An 18157-nucleotide genomic window follows, 5' to 3' on the forward strand; every position below is an offset into this window, starting at 1 on the left:
CCACTGGGGTCTAAACCCATACCCACTGGGATCTAAACCCATACCCACTGGGACCTAAACCCATACCCACTGGGATCTAAACACATACCTACTGGGATCTAAACACATACCCACTGGGATCTAAACACATACCCACTAGGGTCTAAACACATACCTACTAGGGTCTAAACACATACCTACTAGGGTCTAAACACATACCCACTAGGGTCTAAACACATACCCACTGGGATCTAAACCCATACCCACTGTAAGACAAACACATACCCACTGGGGTCTAAACACATACCCACTGGGGTCTAAACACAAGCCCGCTGGGGTCTAAACACAAGCCCACTGGGGTCTAAACACAAGCCCACTGGGGTCTAAACACAAGCCCACTGGGGTCTAAACACATACCCACTGTAAGACAAACACATACCCACTGGGGTCTAAACACAAGCCCACTGGGGTCTAAACACAAGCCCACTGGGGTCTAAACACAAGCCCACTGGGGTCTAAACACAAGCCCACTGGGGTCTAAACACAAGCCCACTGGGGTCTAAACACACACCCACTGGGATCTAAACACATACCCACTGGGGTCTAAACACACACCCACTGGGGTCTAAACACACACCCACTGGGGGTATAAACACACACCCACTGGGGGTATAAACACACACCCACTGGGGGTATAAACACACACCCACTGGGGGTATAAACACACACCCACTGGGGGTATAAACACACACCCACTGGGGGTATAAACACACACCCACTGGGGGTATAAACACATACCCACTGGGGGTATAAACACACACCCACTGGGGGTATAAACACACACCCACTGGGGGTATAAACACACACCCACTGGGGGTATAAACACACACCCACTGGGGGTATAAACACACACCCACTGGGGGTCTAAACACACACCCACTGGGGGTATAAACACACACCCACTGGGGGTATAAACACACACCCACTGGGGGTATAAACACACACCCACTGGGGGTATAAACACACACCCACTGGGGGTATAAACACACACCCACTGGGGTCTAAACACACACCCACTGGGGTCTAAACACACACCCACTGGGGTCTAAACACACACCCACTGGGATCTAAACACATACCCACAGGGGGGTATAAACACATACCCACAGGGGGGTCTAAACACACCCACAGGGGGGTCTAAACACACCCACAGGGGGGTCTAAACACACCCACAGGGGGGTCTAAACACACACCCACAGGGGGGTCTAAACACACACCCACAGGGGGGTCTAAACACATACCCACTGGGGTCTAAACACATACCCACTGGGGTCTAAACACACACCCACAGGGGGGTATAAACACACACCCACTGGGGGGTATAAACACACACCCACTGGGGTATAAACACATACCCACAGGGGGGTATAAACACATACCCACAGGGGGGTATAAACACACACCCACTGGGGTCTAAACACATACCCACTGGGGTCTAAACACACACCCACTGGGGGTCTAAACACATACCCACTGGGGTCTAACCACATACCCACTGGGGGGTATAAACACATACCCACTGGGGGGTATAAACACACACCCACTGGGGTCTAAACACACACCCACTGGGGTCTAAACACACACCCACTGGGGTCTAAACACACACCCACAGGGGGGTATAAACACACACCCACAGGGGGGTATAAACACACACCCACAGGGGGGTATAAACACATACCCACAGGGGGGTATAAACACATACCCACAGGGGGGTATAAACACATACCCACAGGGGGGTATAAACACATACCCACAGAGGGGTATAAACACATACCCACTGGGGTCTAAACACACACCCACAGGGGGGTCTAAACACATACCCACTGTAACCACTATAACACGTGTGTGTGTGTGTGTGTTTGTGTGTGTGTGTATAATCTGTGTGTGTGTGTGTGTATAACCTGTGTGTGTGTGTGTATAACCTGTGTGTGCAGGGAGCAGAGAACTGCCTGGAGGGATGTGTGTTTGTGATCTCTGGTGTGTTGGAGAGTATGGAACGTGAGGATGCTAAGTCCCTGATAGAGCGCTATGGAGGGAAGGTGACCGGTAACATCAGTAAGAGGACGACATACCTGGTGATGGGCAGAGATGGAGGAGTCACCAAGACTGAAAAGGTACACAAAGGGTTAACTTATTTACCTCTCTCTGTCTCTTTCAATCTCTCTCGTTTTCGCTCTCTCACGTTCTCTCTCTCGTTTTCGCTCTCTCTCGTTCTCTCTCTCGTTTTCGCTCTCTCGTTTTCTCTCTCTCTCGTTTTCTCTTTCTCTCTCGTTTTCTCTTGTTCTCTCTCTCGTTTTCTCTCTCTCGTTTTCTCTCTCTCGTTTTCTCTCTCGTTTTCTCTCGTTCTCTCTCTCTCGTTCTCTCTCTCTCGTTCGCTCTCTCTCTCGTTCTCTCTCTCGTTCTCTCCCTTTGACCTCAGTTTTTTTCAATATAGCTCCTCTCTCTCCTCTCTCTCTCCTCTCTCTCTCTCCTCTCTCTCTCTCCTCTCTCTCTCTCCTCTCTCTCTCCTCTCTCTCTCTCTCTCTCCTCTCTCTCTCCTCTCTCTCTCTCTCTCTCCTCTCTGTCTCTCTCTCTCTCTCTCTCTCTCTCTCTCTCTCTCTCTCTCTCTCTCCTCTCTCTCCTCTCTCTCTCTCTCTCTCTCCTCTCTCTCTCTCTCTCTCTCCTCTCTCTCTCCTCTCTCTCTCCTCTCTCTCTCCTCTCTCTGTCTCCAGGCGGAGGGGTTTGGAACAAAGATCCTGGATGAGGATGGTCTGTTGGAGCTCATCAGAAGTACACCAGGGAAGAAGTCCAAGTACCTGATTGCTGCCGAGGCAGAGGTGAGGGGGAACATTGGGCTCTGGTCTAAAGTACCTGGTAATACTACTAATATAACTCATATAATACTACTAATATTACTAATATAATACTACTAATATAACTCATATAATACTACTAATATAACTAATATAATACTACTAATATAACTCATATAATACTACTAATATTACTAATGTAATACTAATAATAATATTACTAATGTAATACCACTAATAATATAACTAATATAATACTACTAATACTATTACTAATGTAATACTACTAATAATATTACTAATGTAATACTACTAATAATATTACTAATGTAATACTACTAATATAACTAATGTAACTGGTGTAATACTACTAATATAACTGGTGTAATACTACTAATGTAACTGGTGTAATACTACTAATATAACTGGTGTAATACTACTAATATAACTGGTGTAATACTACTAATATAACTGGTGTAATACTACTAATATAACTGGTGTAATACTACTACTAATATAACTAATGTAATACTACTAATGTAATATAACTATGTAATACTACTAATATAACTAATGCAATACTACTAATATAACTAATGTAACTGGTGTAATACTACTAATATAACTGGTGTAATACTACTAATATAACTGGTGTAATACTACTAATATTACTAATGTAACTGGTGTAATACTACTAATATTACTAATGTAACTGGTGTAATACTACTAATATTACTAATGTAATATTACTAATGTAACTGGTGTAATACTACTAATATTACTAATGTAACTGGTGTAATACTACTAATATTACTAATGTAATATTACTAATGTAACTGGTGTAATACTACTAATATTACTAATGTAACTGGTGTAATACTACTAATATTACTAATGTAATATTACTAATGTAACTGGTGTAATACTACTAATATAACTAATGTAATATTACTAATGTAATACTACTAATATTACTAATGTAATACTACTAATATTACTAATGTAATACTACTAGTAATACTACTAATATTACTAATGTAATACTACTAATATTACTAATGTAATACTACTAATATTACTAATGTACTACTACTAATATAACTAATGTAATACTACTAATGTAACTAATGTAACTGGTGTAATACTACTAATATAACTAATGTAATACTACTAATGTAACTAATGTAACTGGTGTAATACTACTAATATAACTAATGTACTACTATTAATATAACTAATGTAATACTACTAATATAACTAATGTAATACTACTAATGTAACTAATGTAACTGGTGTAATACTACTAATATAACTAATGTACTACTATTAATATAGCTAATGTAATACTACTAATATGTAGGAAGTATTAGGCCTGTTCTCCCTGATCCGGAGTACTAGGCCTGTTCTCCCTGATCCGGTTAATTTGTTGTATCTCCTCTTTCGTCCTATCAGAACAAGGGATTTAAGAGCAGAACACCGGACACCAAGACCACCTCCCGCACCCCCAAACAGTCCCCCAAAACTCGCTCCATGACCCCCAGCCCCTCCAAACCTGGCTCAGCGTCGGGGCGAGGAGTCAGGGTAGGGGACAGCGTGACCCTCCCAGGGAGGGGTACAGGTTCAGGGGTCAAAAGAGGGCTGGACTTGGGGGGTAAGAGCCAATCATCTTCCTCCTCTGCCACTCTGAAATCTTCACCCGCGAATGAGGGCAAAGACAGTCTGCTGTGGGTGGATAAGTACCGCCCCCAGAATCTGAAGGCTGTGATTGGTCAGCAGGGAGACCAGAGCCAAGCCAATAAGTTGCTTCGCTGGCTGAAGAACTGGCACACCCACCATGCAGTGGGAGGGGCTAAACCAGCAGGTCTGTCTGTCTCTCTCTCTGTGTCTCTCTCTGTGTCTCTCTCTGTGTCTCTCTCTGTGTCTCTCTGTGTCTCTCTCTGTGTCTCTCTCTGTCGCTCTCTCTGTCGCTCTCTCTGTCGCTCTCTCTGTCGCTCTCTCTGTCGCTCTCTGTCGCTCTCTCTGTCGCTCTCTCTGTCGCTCTCTCCTCTCTCTGTCGCTCTCTCTGTCTGTGTCTCTGTCTGTGTCTCTGTCTGTGTCTCTGTCTGTGTCTCTGTCTGTGTCTCTGTGTCTCTCTCTCTCTCTCTGTGTCTCTCTCTCTGTCTCTGTCTCTCTCTGTGTCTCTGTCTCTCTCTCTCTGTGTCTCTGTCTCTCTCTCTCTGTGTCTCTGTCTCTCTGTCTCTCTCTCTCTCTCTCTCTGTCTCTCTCTCTCTCTCTCTGTCTCTCTCTCTCTGTGTCTCTGTCTAGTAGTGTTTGTATACTCTCTTAGTAGTAGATAAATAATGTATGTGTTCTCCCTCTCTCCCAGGGAGAGGGTTTGGTAAGTTCACCAGTACTAAGGATAATGGTTCGAGCTTCAAGGCAGCCCTGTTATCTGGACCTCCTGGCGTGGGCAAGACCACCACAGCTGCCTTGGTCTGTGAGGTCAGTCTGAACTACTGTCTGTCCTCGTCTTCTCCGGTTCAAATCTCACTTTCTGTTTGTCTCCTGAACTACTCTCTGTCCTCCTCTTCTCCGGTTCAAATCTCACTTTCTGTTTGTCTCCTGAACTACTCTCTGTCCTCCTCTCGTCTTCTCCGGTTCAAATCTCACTTTCTGTTTGTCTCCTGAACTACTCTCTGTCCTCCTCTCCTCTTCTCCGGTTCAAATATCACTTTCTGTTTGTCTCCTGAACTACTCTCTGTCCTCCTCTTCTCCGGTTCAAATCTCACTTTCTGTTTGTCTCCTGAACTACTCTCTGTCCTCCTCTCGTCTTCTCCGGTTCAAATCTCACTTTCTGTTTGTCTCCTGAACTACTCTCTGTCCTCCTCTCCTCTTCTCCGGTTCAAATATCACTTTCTGTTTGTCTCCTGAACTACTCTCTGTCCTCCTCTTCTCCGGTTCAAATCTCACTTTCTGTTTGTCTCCTGAACTACTCTCTGTCCTCCTCTTCTCCAGTTCAAATCTCACTTTCTGTTTGTCTCCTGAACTACTCTCTGTCCTCGTCTTCTCCGGTTCAAATCTCACTTTCTGTTTGTCTCCTGAACTACTCTCTGTCCTCCTCTTCTCCAGTTCAAATCTCACTTTCTGTTTGTCTCCTGAACTACTCTCTGTCCTCGTCTTCTCCGGTTCAAATCTCACTTTCTGTTTGTCTCCTGAACTACTCTCTGCCCTCGTCTTCTCTGGTTCAAATCTCACTTTCTGTTTGTCTCCTGAACTACTCTCTGTCCTCGTCTTCTCCGGTTCAAATCTCACTTTGTTTGTCTCCTGAACTACTCTCTGTCCTCGTCTTCTCCGGTTCAAATCTCACTTTGTTTGTCTCCTGAACTACTCTCTGTCCTCGTCTTCTCCGGTTCAAATCTCACTTTCTGTTTGTCTCCTGAACTACTCTCTGTCCTCGTCTTCTCCGGTTCAAATCTCACTTTCTGTTTGTCTCTTTCTCTCTGTGTGTGTGTGTGTGTGTGTGTGTGTGTGTGTGTGTGTGTGTGTAGGAGCTGGGTTACAGCTATGTAGAGATGAATGCCAGCTGTACTCGCAGTAAGAACAGTCTGAAACAGGTGATCGCTGAGTCTCTGAACAACACCAGTATCAACAACTTCTACACAGGTACACACACACACACACATCACCACACACACACCATTTTTCTGCAACCAAATTGTGGAATTATCTTATTTGTTTCCTTCCCCCCCTCTCTCTCTCTCTCTCTCCCATCCTCTCTCTCTCTCTCCTCCCCTTCTCTCTCTCTCTCCCATCCTCTCCCTCTCTCTCTCCTCCCCTCCTCTCTCTCTGTCTCTCTCTCTCTCCCATTCTCTCTCTCCCATCCTCTCTCTCTCTCTCCCATCCTCTCTCTCTCTCTCTCTCTCCCTCCTCTCTCTCTCCCCTCCCCTCCTCCCTCTCTCCCCTCCCTCTCTCCCCTCCTCCCTCTCTCCCCTCCTCCCTCTCTCCCCTCCTCCCTCTCTCCCCTCCTCTCTCTCTCCCTCCTCTCTCTCTCCCCCCCTCCCCTCCTCCCTCTCTCCCCTCCTCCCTCTCTCCCCTCCTCCCTCTCTCCCCTCCTCCCTCTCTCCCCTCCTCCCTCTCTCCCCTCCTCCCTCTCTCCCCTCCTCCCTCTCTCCCCTCCTCCCTCTCTCCCCTCCTCTCTCTCTCCCATCCTCTCTCTCCCATCCTCTCTCTCTCCTCTCTTCTCTCTCTCCTCTCTCTCTCTCTCCCCTCTCTCTCTCTCCTCTCCCCTCCTCTCTCTCTCTCCCCTCCCCTCCTCTCTCTCTCTCTCCCCTCCCTCTCTCTCTCTCTCCCCTCCTCTCTCTCTCTCCCCTCCTCTCTCTCTCTCCCCTCCTCTCTCTCTCTCCCCTCCTCTCTCTCTCTCCCCTCCCTCTCTCTCCCCAGGTTCGTCTCAGACAGTCAGTAGTAAACATGTTCTCATCATGGATGAGATAGACGGCATGGCCGGCAACGAAGACCGCGGAGGAATACAGGTACCCAGATCCCCATCTATAATGACCCCTGACCCCTGTAGGAGATGATGGGTCTGATTAAATAGTCCAGGATCCCCATCATCTGTATGTGTAATGACCTCTGACCCCTGTAGAAGATGATTGGTCTGATTAAATAGTCCAGGATCCCCATCATCTGTATGTGTAATGACCTCTGACCCCTGTAGGAGATGATAGGTCTGATTAAACAGTCCAGGATCCCCATCTATAATGACCTCTGACCCCTGTAGGAGATGATAGGTCTGATTAAATAGTCCAGGATCCCCATCTATAATGACCTCTGACCCCTGTAGGAGATGATAGGTCTGATTAAATAGTCCAGGATCCCCATCTATAATGACCTCTGACCCCTGTAGGAGATGATAGGTCTGATTAAACAGTCCAGGATCCCCATCATCTGTATGTGTAATGACCTCTGACCCCTGTAGGAGATGATAGGTCTGATTAAACAGTCCAGGATCCCCATCATCTGTATGTGTAATGACCTCTGACCCCTGTAGGAGATGATAGGTCTGATTAAACAGTCCAGGATCCCCATCATCTGTATGTGTAATGACCTCTGACCCCTGTAGGAGATGATAGGTCTGATTAAACAGTCCAGGATCCCCATCATCTGTATGTGTAATGACCTCTGACCCCTGTAGGAGATGATAGGTCTGATTAAACAGTCCAGGATCCCCATCATCTGTATGTGTAATGACCGTAACCACCAAAAGATCCGCTCTCTGGCCAACTACTGCTTTGACCTGCGCTTCCAGAGACCACGACTGGAGCAGATCAAGGTACACACACACACACACACTGGAACACACACACACACACTGGAACACACACACACACACACACACACACACAGAAACACACACACACACAGAAACACATCAATATAGATTCAAATGGAACAAAGTTGTTTTCTATTATCTCTCTTTTCATCTTCATCTTACCCCTCCCTCCCTCCCTCTCTCCCCTCCCCTCCCTCCCTCCCTCCCTCCCTCCCTCTCTCCCCTCCCCTCCCTCCCTCCCTCCCTCCCTCCCTCCCTCCCTCCCTCCCTCCCTCGCTCCCTCCCTCCCTCCCCTCTCTCCCTCCCCTCTCTCCCCTCCCCTCCCTCCCTCCCCTCTCGTCCCTCCCTCCCTCCCTCCCTCCCTCCCTCCCTCCCTCCCTCCCTCCCTCCCTCCCTCCCTCCCTCCCTCCCTCCCTCCCTCCCTCCCTCCCGTCCCTCCCTCCCTCCCTCCCTCCCTCCCTCCCCTCTCTCCCTCCCCTCCCTCCCCTCCCCTCCCCTCTCTCCCTCCCCTCTCTCCCCTCTCTCCCCTCTCTCCCCTCTCTCCCCTCTCTCCCCTCCCGTCCCTCCCTCCCTCCCTCCCTCCCTCCCTCCCTCCCTCCCTCCCTCCCCTCTCTCCCTCCCCTCCCTCCCCTCCCCTCCCCTCTCTCCCTCCCCTCTCTCCCCTCTCTCCCTCCTCTCTCTCCCCTCTCTCCCCTCTCTCCCCTCTCTCCCTCCCTCCATCTCTCCTCTCGTCTCTCTCAGGGTGCCATGATGTCCATTGCTTTCAAAGAGGGTCTGAAAGTCCCGCCTCCTGCCCTCAACGAGATGATCCTGGCATCCAATCAGGACATCCGACAGGTAAATAAGGGAATGAATACTTCAAAAGATGTCGTTACCCGTGACAACCATCAATAACCGTGGCAACTGGTCTTCAGGTCCTCCACAACCTGAGCATGTGGTCGGCTAAGGACAAGGTCATGACCTACGACCGGGTCAAAGAGGACGCCAACAACGCACGCAAGGTCAGAGTCTGTGTCTGTGTGTGTGTAACCATGGTGTGTGTGTGTGTGTATCCATGGTGTGTGTGTGTGTGTGTGTAACCATGGTGTGTGTGTAACCATGGTGTGTGTGTGTGTGTGTAACCATGGTGTGTGTGTGTGTGTATCCATGGTGTGTGTGTGTGTGTGTGTGTGTGTATCCAGTGTGTGTGTGTGTGTGTGTGTTTAACCATGGTGTGTGTGTGTTTAACCATGGTGTGTGTGTAACCATGGTGTGGGTGTGTGTGTATCCATGGTGTGTGTGTGTGTGTGTGTGTGTATCCATGGTGTGTGTGTGTTTATCCATGGTTGTGTGTGTGTGTGTTTATCCATGGTTGTGTGTGTGTGTGTTTATCCATGGTTGTGTGTGTGTGTGTTTAACCATGGTGTGTGTGTGTGTGTGTGTTTGTTTAACCATGGTGTGTGTGTGTTCAGGACATGAAGTTGGGTCCGTTCGACGTGTGTCGGAAGGTGTTCTCCAAGGGGGAGGAGTCAGGTCACATGACGTTGATTGACAAGTCAGACTTGTTCTTCCACGATTACTCCCTGGCCCCCCTCTTCGTCCAGGAGAACTACATACATGTTAGACCTGCTGCTGCTGGGTGAGGCTCACACACACACACACACAAACACTCAGACACACACACACAAACACTCAGACTTACAGTACGCTAAATAGATAATAAACAAAAATGAAATAAACAATCAGAAATGAACAGTAAACTTAACTCTCACAAGTTTTAAGGGAATTTATACATTTAAAATGTTCTGTGTTTTAACGAATAGTTGAGGTACGGAAGAGAAAAATAATGAAATATAAATATAGGTTGTGTTTACAATGCTGTTGGTGCTCCACTCGTTGCCCTGTTGTCGTGGCAACGGGCCACAAATAATGCTGCTGTGATTCCACCTGACCAGGTGTGTCACATCAAGAAGCTGATTAAACAGCATGATCATTACACAGGTGCACCTTGTGCCCGGGGGGACAATAAAAGGTCACTTTAAAATGCGCAGTTGTCGTCACACAACACAACGCCCACAGATGTTTCATGTTTTGAGGGAGCGTGCAGTTGGCATGTTGACTGCAGGAATGTCCACCAGAGCTGTTGCCAGAGAATTTGAATGTTCATTTCTCTACCATAAGCCGCCTCCAACGTCGTTTTAGAGAATTTGGTTGTATAACTGACTAGGTAGTTGAATACATTCAGGTTGTATAACTGACTAGGTACCCCCCTTTCAGTCCAATACATTCAGGTTGTATAACTGACTAGTTACCCCCCTTTCAGTCCAATACATTCAGGTTGTATAACTGACTAGTTACCCCCCTTTCAGTCCAATACATTCAGGTTGTATAACTGACTAGGTAGTTGAATACATTCAGGTTGTATAACTGACTAGGTACCCCCCTTTCAGTCCAATACATTCAGGTTGTATAACTGACTAGTTACCCCCCTTTCAGTCCAACACATTCAGGTTGTATAACTGACTAGGTACCCCACTTTCAGTCCAATACATTCAGGTTGTATAACTGACTAGGTACCCCCCTTTCAGTCCAATACATTCAGGTTGTATAACTGACTAGGTACCCCCCTTTCAGTCCAATACATTCAGGTTGTATAACTGACTAGGTACCCCCCTTTCAGTCCAATACATTCAGGTTGTATAACTGACTAGGTACCCCCCTTTCAGTCCAACACATTCAGGTTGTATAACTGACTAGGTACCCCCCTTTCAGTCCAACACATTCAGGTTGTATAACTGACTAGTTACCCCCCTTTCAGTCCAATACATTCAGGTTGTATAACTGACTAGTTACCCCCCTTTCAGTCCAATACATTCAGGTTGTATAACTGACTAGTTACCCCCCTTTCAGTCCAACACATTCAGGTTGTATAACTGACTAGGTACCCCCCTTTCAGTCCAATACATTCAGGTTGTATAACTGACTAGGTACCCCCCTTTCAGTCCAATACATTCAGGTTGTATAACTGACTAGGTAGTTGAATACATTCAGGTTGTATAACTAACTAGGTACCCCCCTTTCAGTCCAATACATTCAGGTTGTATAACTGACTAGGTAGTTGAATACATTCAGGTTGTATAACTAACTAGGTACCCCCCTTTCAGTCCAACACATTCAGGTTGTATAACTGACTAGTTACCCCCCTTTCAGTCCAACACATTCAGGTTGTATAACTGACTAGGTACCCCCCTTTCAGTCCAATACATTCAGGTTGTATAACTGACTAGGTACCCCCCTTTCAGTCCAACACATTCAGGTTGTATAACTGACTAGGTACCCCCCTTTCAGTCCAACACATTCAGGTTGTATAACTGACTAGGTAGTTGAATACATTCAGGTTGTATAACTGACTAGGTAGTTGAATACATTCAGGTTGTATAACTGACTAGTTACCCCCCTTTCAGTCCAACACATTCAGGTTGTATAACTGACTAGGTACCCCCCTTTCAGTCCAACACATTCAGGTTGTATAACTGACTAGGTAGTTGAATACATTCAGGTTGTATAACTGACTAGTTACCCCCCTTTCAGTCCAACACATTCAGGTTGTATAACTGACTAGGTACCCCCCTTTCAGTCCAACACATTCAGGTTGTATAACTGACTAGTTACCCCCCTTTCAGTCCAATACATTCAGGTTGTATAACTGACTAGGTACCCCCCTTTCAGTCCAATACATTCAGGTTGTATAACTGACTAGGTAGTTGAATACATTCAGGTTGTATAACTGACTAGTTACCCCCCTTTCAGTCCAATACATTCAGGTTGTATAACTGACTAGGTACCCTCCTTTCAGTCCAATACATTCAGGTTGTATAACTGACTAGGTACCCCCCTTTCAGTCCAATACATTCAGGTTGTATAACTAACTAGGTACCCTCCTTTCAGTCCAATACATTCAGGTTGTATAACTGACTAGGTACCCCCCTTTCAGTCCAATACATTCAGGTTGTATAACTGACTAGGTACCCCCCTTTCAGTCCAATACATTCAGGTTGTATAACTGACTAGGTACCCCCCTTTCAGTCCAATACATTCAGGTTGTATAACTAACTAGGTACCCCCCTTTCAGTCCAATACATTCAGGTTGTATAACTGACTAGGTACCCCCCTTTCAGTCCAATACATTCAGGTTGTATAACTGACTAGGTACCCCCCTTTCAGTCCAACACATTCAGGTTGTATAACTGACTAGTTACCCCCCTTTCAGTCCAACACATTCAGGTTGTATAACTGACTAGTTACCCCCCTTTCAGTCCAACACATTCAGGTTGTATAACTGACTAGGTAGTTGAATACATTCAGGTTGTATAACTGACTAGGTACCCCCCTTTCAGTCCAACACATTCAGGTTGTATAACTGACTAGTTACCCCCCTTTCAGTCCAATACATTCAGGTTGTATAACTGACTAGGTACCCCCCTTTCAGTCCAATACATTCAGGTTGTATAACTGACTAGTTACCCCCCTTTCAGTCCAATACATTCAGGTTGTATAACTGACTAGTTACCCCCCTTTCAGTCCAACACATTCAGGTTGTATAACTGACTAGTTACCCCCCTTTCAGTCCAATACATTCAGGTTGTATAACTGACTAGGTACCCCCCTTTCAGTCCAACACATTCAGGTTGTATAACTAACTAGGTACCCCCCTTTCAGTCCAATACATTCAGGTTGTATAACTGACTAGGTACCCCCCTTTCAGTCCAATACATTCAGGTTGTATAACTGACTAGGTACCCCCCTTTCAGTCCAACACATTCAGGTTGTACAACTGACTAGGTACCCCCCTTTCAGTCCAATACATCCAGGTTGTATAACTGACTAGGTAGTTGAATACATTCAGGTTGTATAACTGACTAGTTACCCCCCTTTCAGTCCAATACATTCAGGTTGTATAACTGACTAGGTACCCCCCTTTCAGTCCAACACATTCAGGTTGTATAACTGACTAGGTAGTTGAATACATTCAGGTTGTATAACTGACTAGGTACCCCCCTTTCAGTCCAATACATTCAGGTTGTATAACTGACTAGGTACCCCCCTTTCAGTCCAATACATTCAGGTTGTATAACTGACTAGGTACCCCCCTTTCAGTCCAACACATTCAGGTTGTATAACTGACTAGGTAGTTGGACACATTCAGGTTGTATAACTGACTAGGTACCCCCCTTTCAGTCCAATACATTCAGGTTGTATAACTGACTAGGTACCCCCCTTTCAGTCCAATACATTCAGGTTGTATAACTGACTAGTTACCCCCCTTTCAGTCCAATACATTCAGGTTGTATAACTGACTAGTTACCCCCCTTTCAGTCCAACACATTCAGGTTGTATAACTGACTAGGTACCCCCCTTTCAGTCCAATACATTCAGGTTGTATAACTGACTAGGTACCCCCCTTTCTGTCCAATACATTCAGGTTGTATAACTGACTAGTTACCCCCCTTTCAGTCCAACACATTCAGGTTGTATAACTGACTAGGTACCCCCCTTTCTGTCCAACACATTCAGGTTGTATAACTGACTAGTTACCCCCCTTTCAGTCCAATACATTCAGGTTGTATAACTGACTAGGTACCCCCCTTTCAGTCCAATACATTCAGGTTGTATAACTGACTAGGTACCCCCCTTTCAGTCCAATACATTCAGGTTGTATAACTGACTAGGTACCCCCCTTTCAGTCCAATACATTCAGGTTGTATAACTGACTAGGTACCCCCCTTTCAGTCCAATACATTCAGGTTGTATAACTGACTAGGTAGTTGAATACATTCAGGTTGTATAACTGACTAGGTACCCCCCTTTCAGTCCAACACATTCAGGTTGTATAACTGACTAGGTACCCCCCTTTCTGTCCAACACATTCAGGTTGTATAACTGACTAGTTACCCCCCTTTCAGTCCAATACATTCAGGTTGTATAACTAACTAGGTACCCCCCTTTCAGTCCAACACATTCAGGTTGTATAACTGACTAGGTACCCCCCTTTCAGTCCAATACATTCAGGTTGTATAACTGACTAGTTACCCCCCTTTCAGTCCAATACATTCAGGTTGTATAACTGACTAGGTACCCCCCTTTCAGTCCAACACATTCAGGTTGTATAACTGACTAGGTAGTTGAATACATTCAGGTTGTATAACTGACTAGGTACCCCCCTTTCAGTCCAATACATTCAGGTTGTATAACTGACTAGGTACCCCCCTTTCAGTCCAATACATTCAGGTTGTATAACTGACTAGGTACCCCCCTTTCAGTCCAATACATTCAGGTTGTATAACTGACTAGGTACCCCCCTTTCAGTCCAATACATTCAGGTTGTATAACTGACTAGGTACCCCCCTTTCAGTCCAACACATTCAGGTTGTATAACTGACTAGTTACCCCCCTTTCAGTCCAACACATTCAGGTTGTATAACTGACTAGTTACCCCCCTTTCAGTCCAATACATTCAGGTTGTATAACTGACTAGGTACCCCCCTTTCAGTCCAACACATTCAGGTTGTATAACTGACTAGTTACCCCCCTTTCAGTCCAATACATTCAGGTTGTATAACTGACTAGGTAGTTGAATACATTCAGGTTGTATAACTGACTAGGTAGTTGAATACATTCAGGTTGTATAACTGACTAGTTACCCCCCTTTCAGTTGGACACATTCAGGTTGTATAACTGACTAGGTAGTTGAATACATTCAGGTTGTATAACTGACTAGGTACCCCCCTTTCAGTCCAATACATTCAGGTTGTATAACTGACTAGGTACCCCCCTTTCAGTCCAATACATTCAGGTTGTATAACTGACTAGGTACCCCCCTTTCAGTCCAACACATTCAGGTTGTATAACTGACTAGTTACCCCCCTTTCAGTCCAACACATTCAGGGTTGTATAACTGACTAGGTACCCCCCTTTCAGTCCAATACATTCAGGTTGTATAACTGACTAGGTACCCCCCTTTCAGTCCAACACATTCAGGGTTGTATAACTGACTAGGTACCCCCCTTTCAGTCCAATACATTCAGGTTGTATAACTGACTAGGTAGTTGAATACATTCAGGTTGTATAACTGACTAGGTAGTTGAATACATTCAGGTTGTATAACTGACTAGGTACCCCCCTTTCAGTCCAACACATTCAGGTTGTATAACTGACTAGGTACCCCCCTTTCAGTCCAACACATTCAGGTTGTATAACTGACTAGGTAGTTGAATACATTCAGGTTGTATAACTGACTAGGTACCCCCCTTTCAGTCCAACACATTCAGGTTGTATAACTGACTAGTTACCCCCCTTTCAGTCCAACACATTCAGGTTGTATAACTGACTAGGTACCCCCCTTTCTGTCCAACACATTCAGGTTGTATAACTGACTAGGTACCCCCCTTTCAGTCCAATACATTCAGGTTGTATAACTGACTAGGTACCCCCCTTTCAGTCCAATACATTCAGGTTGTATAACTGACTAGGTACCCCCCTTTCAGTCCAATACATTCAGGTTGTATAACTGACTAGTTACCCCCCTTTCATTCCAACACATTCAGGTTGTATAACTGACTAGTTACCCCCCTTTCAGTCCAATACATTCAGGTTGTATAACTGACTAGTTACCCCCCTTTTCAGTCCAATACATTCAGGTTGTATAACTGACTAGTTACCCCCCTTTCAGTCCAATACATTCAGGTTGTATAACTGACTAGGTAGTTGAATACATTCAGGTTGTATAACTGACTAGTTACCCCCCTTTCAGTCCAATACATTCAGGTTGTATAACTGACTAGTTACCCCCCTTTCAGTCCAACACATTCAGGTTGTATAACTGACTAGGTACCCCCCTTTCAGTCCAATACATTCAGGTTGTATAACTGACTAGGTACCCCCCTTTCTGTCCAACACATTCAGGTTGTATAACTGACTAGGTACCCCCCTTTCAGTCCAATACATTCAGGTTGTATAACTGACTAGGTACCCCCCTTTCAGTCCAATACATTCAGGTTGTATAACTGACTAGTTACCCCCCTTTCAGTCCAATACATTCAGGTTGTATAACTGACTAGGTACCCCCCTTTCAGTCCAATACATTCAGGTTGTATAACTGACTAGGTACCCCCCTTTCAGTCCAACACATTCAGGTTGTATAACTGACTAGTTACCCCCCTTTCAGTCCAATACATTCAGGTTGTATAACTGACTAGGTACCCCCCTTTCAGTCCAACACATTCAGGTTGTATAACTGACTAGGTACCCCCCTTTCAGTCCAACACATTCAGGTTGTATAACTGACTAGGTACCCCCCTTTCAGTCCAACACATTCAGGTTGTATAACTGACTAGTTACCCCCCTTTCAGTCCAATACATTCAGGTTGTATAACTGACTAGGTACCCCCCTTTCAGTCCAATACATTCAGGTTGTATAACTGACTAGGTACCCCCCTTTCAGTCCAACACATTCAGGTTGTATAACTGACTAGGTACCCCCCTTTCAGTCCAACACATTCAGGTTGTATAACTGACTAGTTACCCCCCTTTCAGTCCAATACATTCAGGTTGTATAACTGACTAGGTACCCCCCTTTCAGTCCAACACATTCAGGTTGTATAACTGACTAGGTACCCCCCTTTCAGTCCAACACATTCAGGTTGTATAACTGACTAGGTACCCCCCTTTCAGTCCAACACATTCAGGTTGTATAACTGACTAGTTACCCCCCTTTCAGTCCAATACATTCAGGTTGTATAACTGACTAGGTACCCCCCTTTCAGTCCAACACATTCAGGTTGTATAACTGACTAGTTACCCCCCTTTCAGTCCAACACATTCAGGTTGTATAACTGACTAGTTACCCCCCTTTCAGTCCAATACATTCAGGTTGTATAACTGACTAGGTAGTTGAATACATTCAGGTTGTATAACTGACTAGTTACCCCCCTTTCAGTCCAACACATTCAGGTTGTATAACTGACTAGTTACCCCCCTTTCAGTCCAATACATTCAGGTTGTATAACTGACTAGGTACCCCCCTTTCAGTCCAATACATTCAGGTTGTATAACTGACTAGGTACCCCCCTTTCAGTCCAATACATTCAGGTTGTATAACTGACTAGGTACCCCCCTTTCAGTCCAATACATTCAGGTTGTATAACTGACTAGGTACCCCCCTTTCAGTCCAATACATTCAGGTTGTATAACTGACTAGGTACCCCCCTTTCAGTCCAATACATCCAGGTTGTATAACTGACTAGGTAGTTGAATACATTCAGGTTGTATAACTGACTAGGTAGTTGAATACATTCAGGTTGTATAACTGACTAGGTACCCCCCTTTTAGTCCAACACATTCAGGTTGTATAACTGACTAGGTACCCCCCTTTCAGTCCAACACATTCAGGTTGTATAACTGACTAGGTACCCCCCTTTCAGTCCAATACATTCAGGTTGTATAACTGACTAGGTACCCCCCTTTCAGTCCAATACATTCAGGTTGTATAACTGACTAGGTACCCCCCTTTCAGTCCAATACATTCAGGTTGTATAACTGACTAGGTACCCCCCTTTCAGTCCAACACATTCAGGTTGTATAACTGACTAGGTACCCCCCTTTCAGTCCAATACATTCAGGTTGTATAACTGACTAGTTACCCCCCTTTCAGTCCAATACATTCAGGTTGTATAACTGACTAGGTACCCCCCTTTCAGTCCAACACATTCAGGTTGTATAACTGACTAGGTACCCCCCTTTCAGTCCAACACATTCAGGTTGTATAACTGACTAGTTACCCCCCTTTCAGTCCAACACATTCAGGTTGTATAACTGACTAGGTAGTTGAATACATTCAGGTTGTATAACTGACTAGGTAGTTGAATACATTCAGGTTGTATAACTGACTAGGTACCCCCCTTTCAGTCCAACACATTCAGGTTGTATAACTGACTAGGTACCCCCCTTTCAGTCCAACACATTCAGGTTGTATAACTGACTA

The 18157-nt window shown here is 45.4% G+C and overlaps 1 protein-coding gene across 2 annotated transcripts in view; it reads left to right on the top strand.

The window, feature by feature from the left end:
• The window catches only part of LOC149974617 (replication factor C subunit 1-like), a 109721-nt gene that overhangs the window by 76147 nt on the left and 15417 nt on the right, over positions 1 to 18157 (top strand). For both annotated transcript variants that reach the window (XM_090209519.1, XM_090209520.1), the window contains exons 9-18: positions 1974 to 2153; positions 2751 to 2855; positions 4284 to 4692; positions 5197 to 5312; positions 6359 to 6473; positions 7251 to 7339; positions 8002 to 8139; positions 8881 to 8976; positions 9054 to 9140; positions 9591 to 9757. In XM_090209519.1, coding sequence (XP_090065645.1) covers positions 1974 to 2153; positions 2751 to 2855; positions 4284 to 4692; positions 5197 to 5312; positions 6359 to 6473; positions 7251 to 7339; positions 8002 to 8139; positions 8881 to 8976; positions 9054 to 9140; positions 9591 to 9757 — 1502 coding nt within the window. The remainder of the gene's footprint in view (positions 1 to 1973; positions 2154 to 2750; positions 2856 to 4283; positions 4693 to 5196; positions 5313 to 6358; positions 6474 to 7250; positions 7340 to 8001; positions 8140 to 8880; positions 8977 to 9053; positions 9141 to 9590; positions 9758 to 18157) is intronic.

Source organism: Oncorhynchus mykiss, chromosome 19 (assembly GCF_057628025.1).
Source record: "Oncorhynchus mykiss isolate SJ-2025 chromosome 19, ASM5762802v1, whole genome shotgun sequence".
Classification (NCBI taxonomy): Eukaryota; Metazoa; Chordata; class Actinopteri; order Salmoniformes; family Salmonidae; genus Oncorhynchus; species Oncorhynchus mykiss.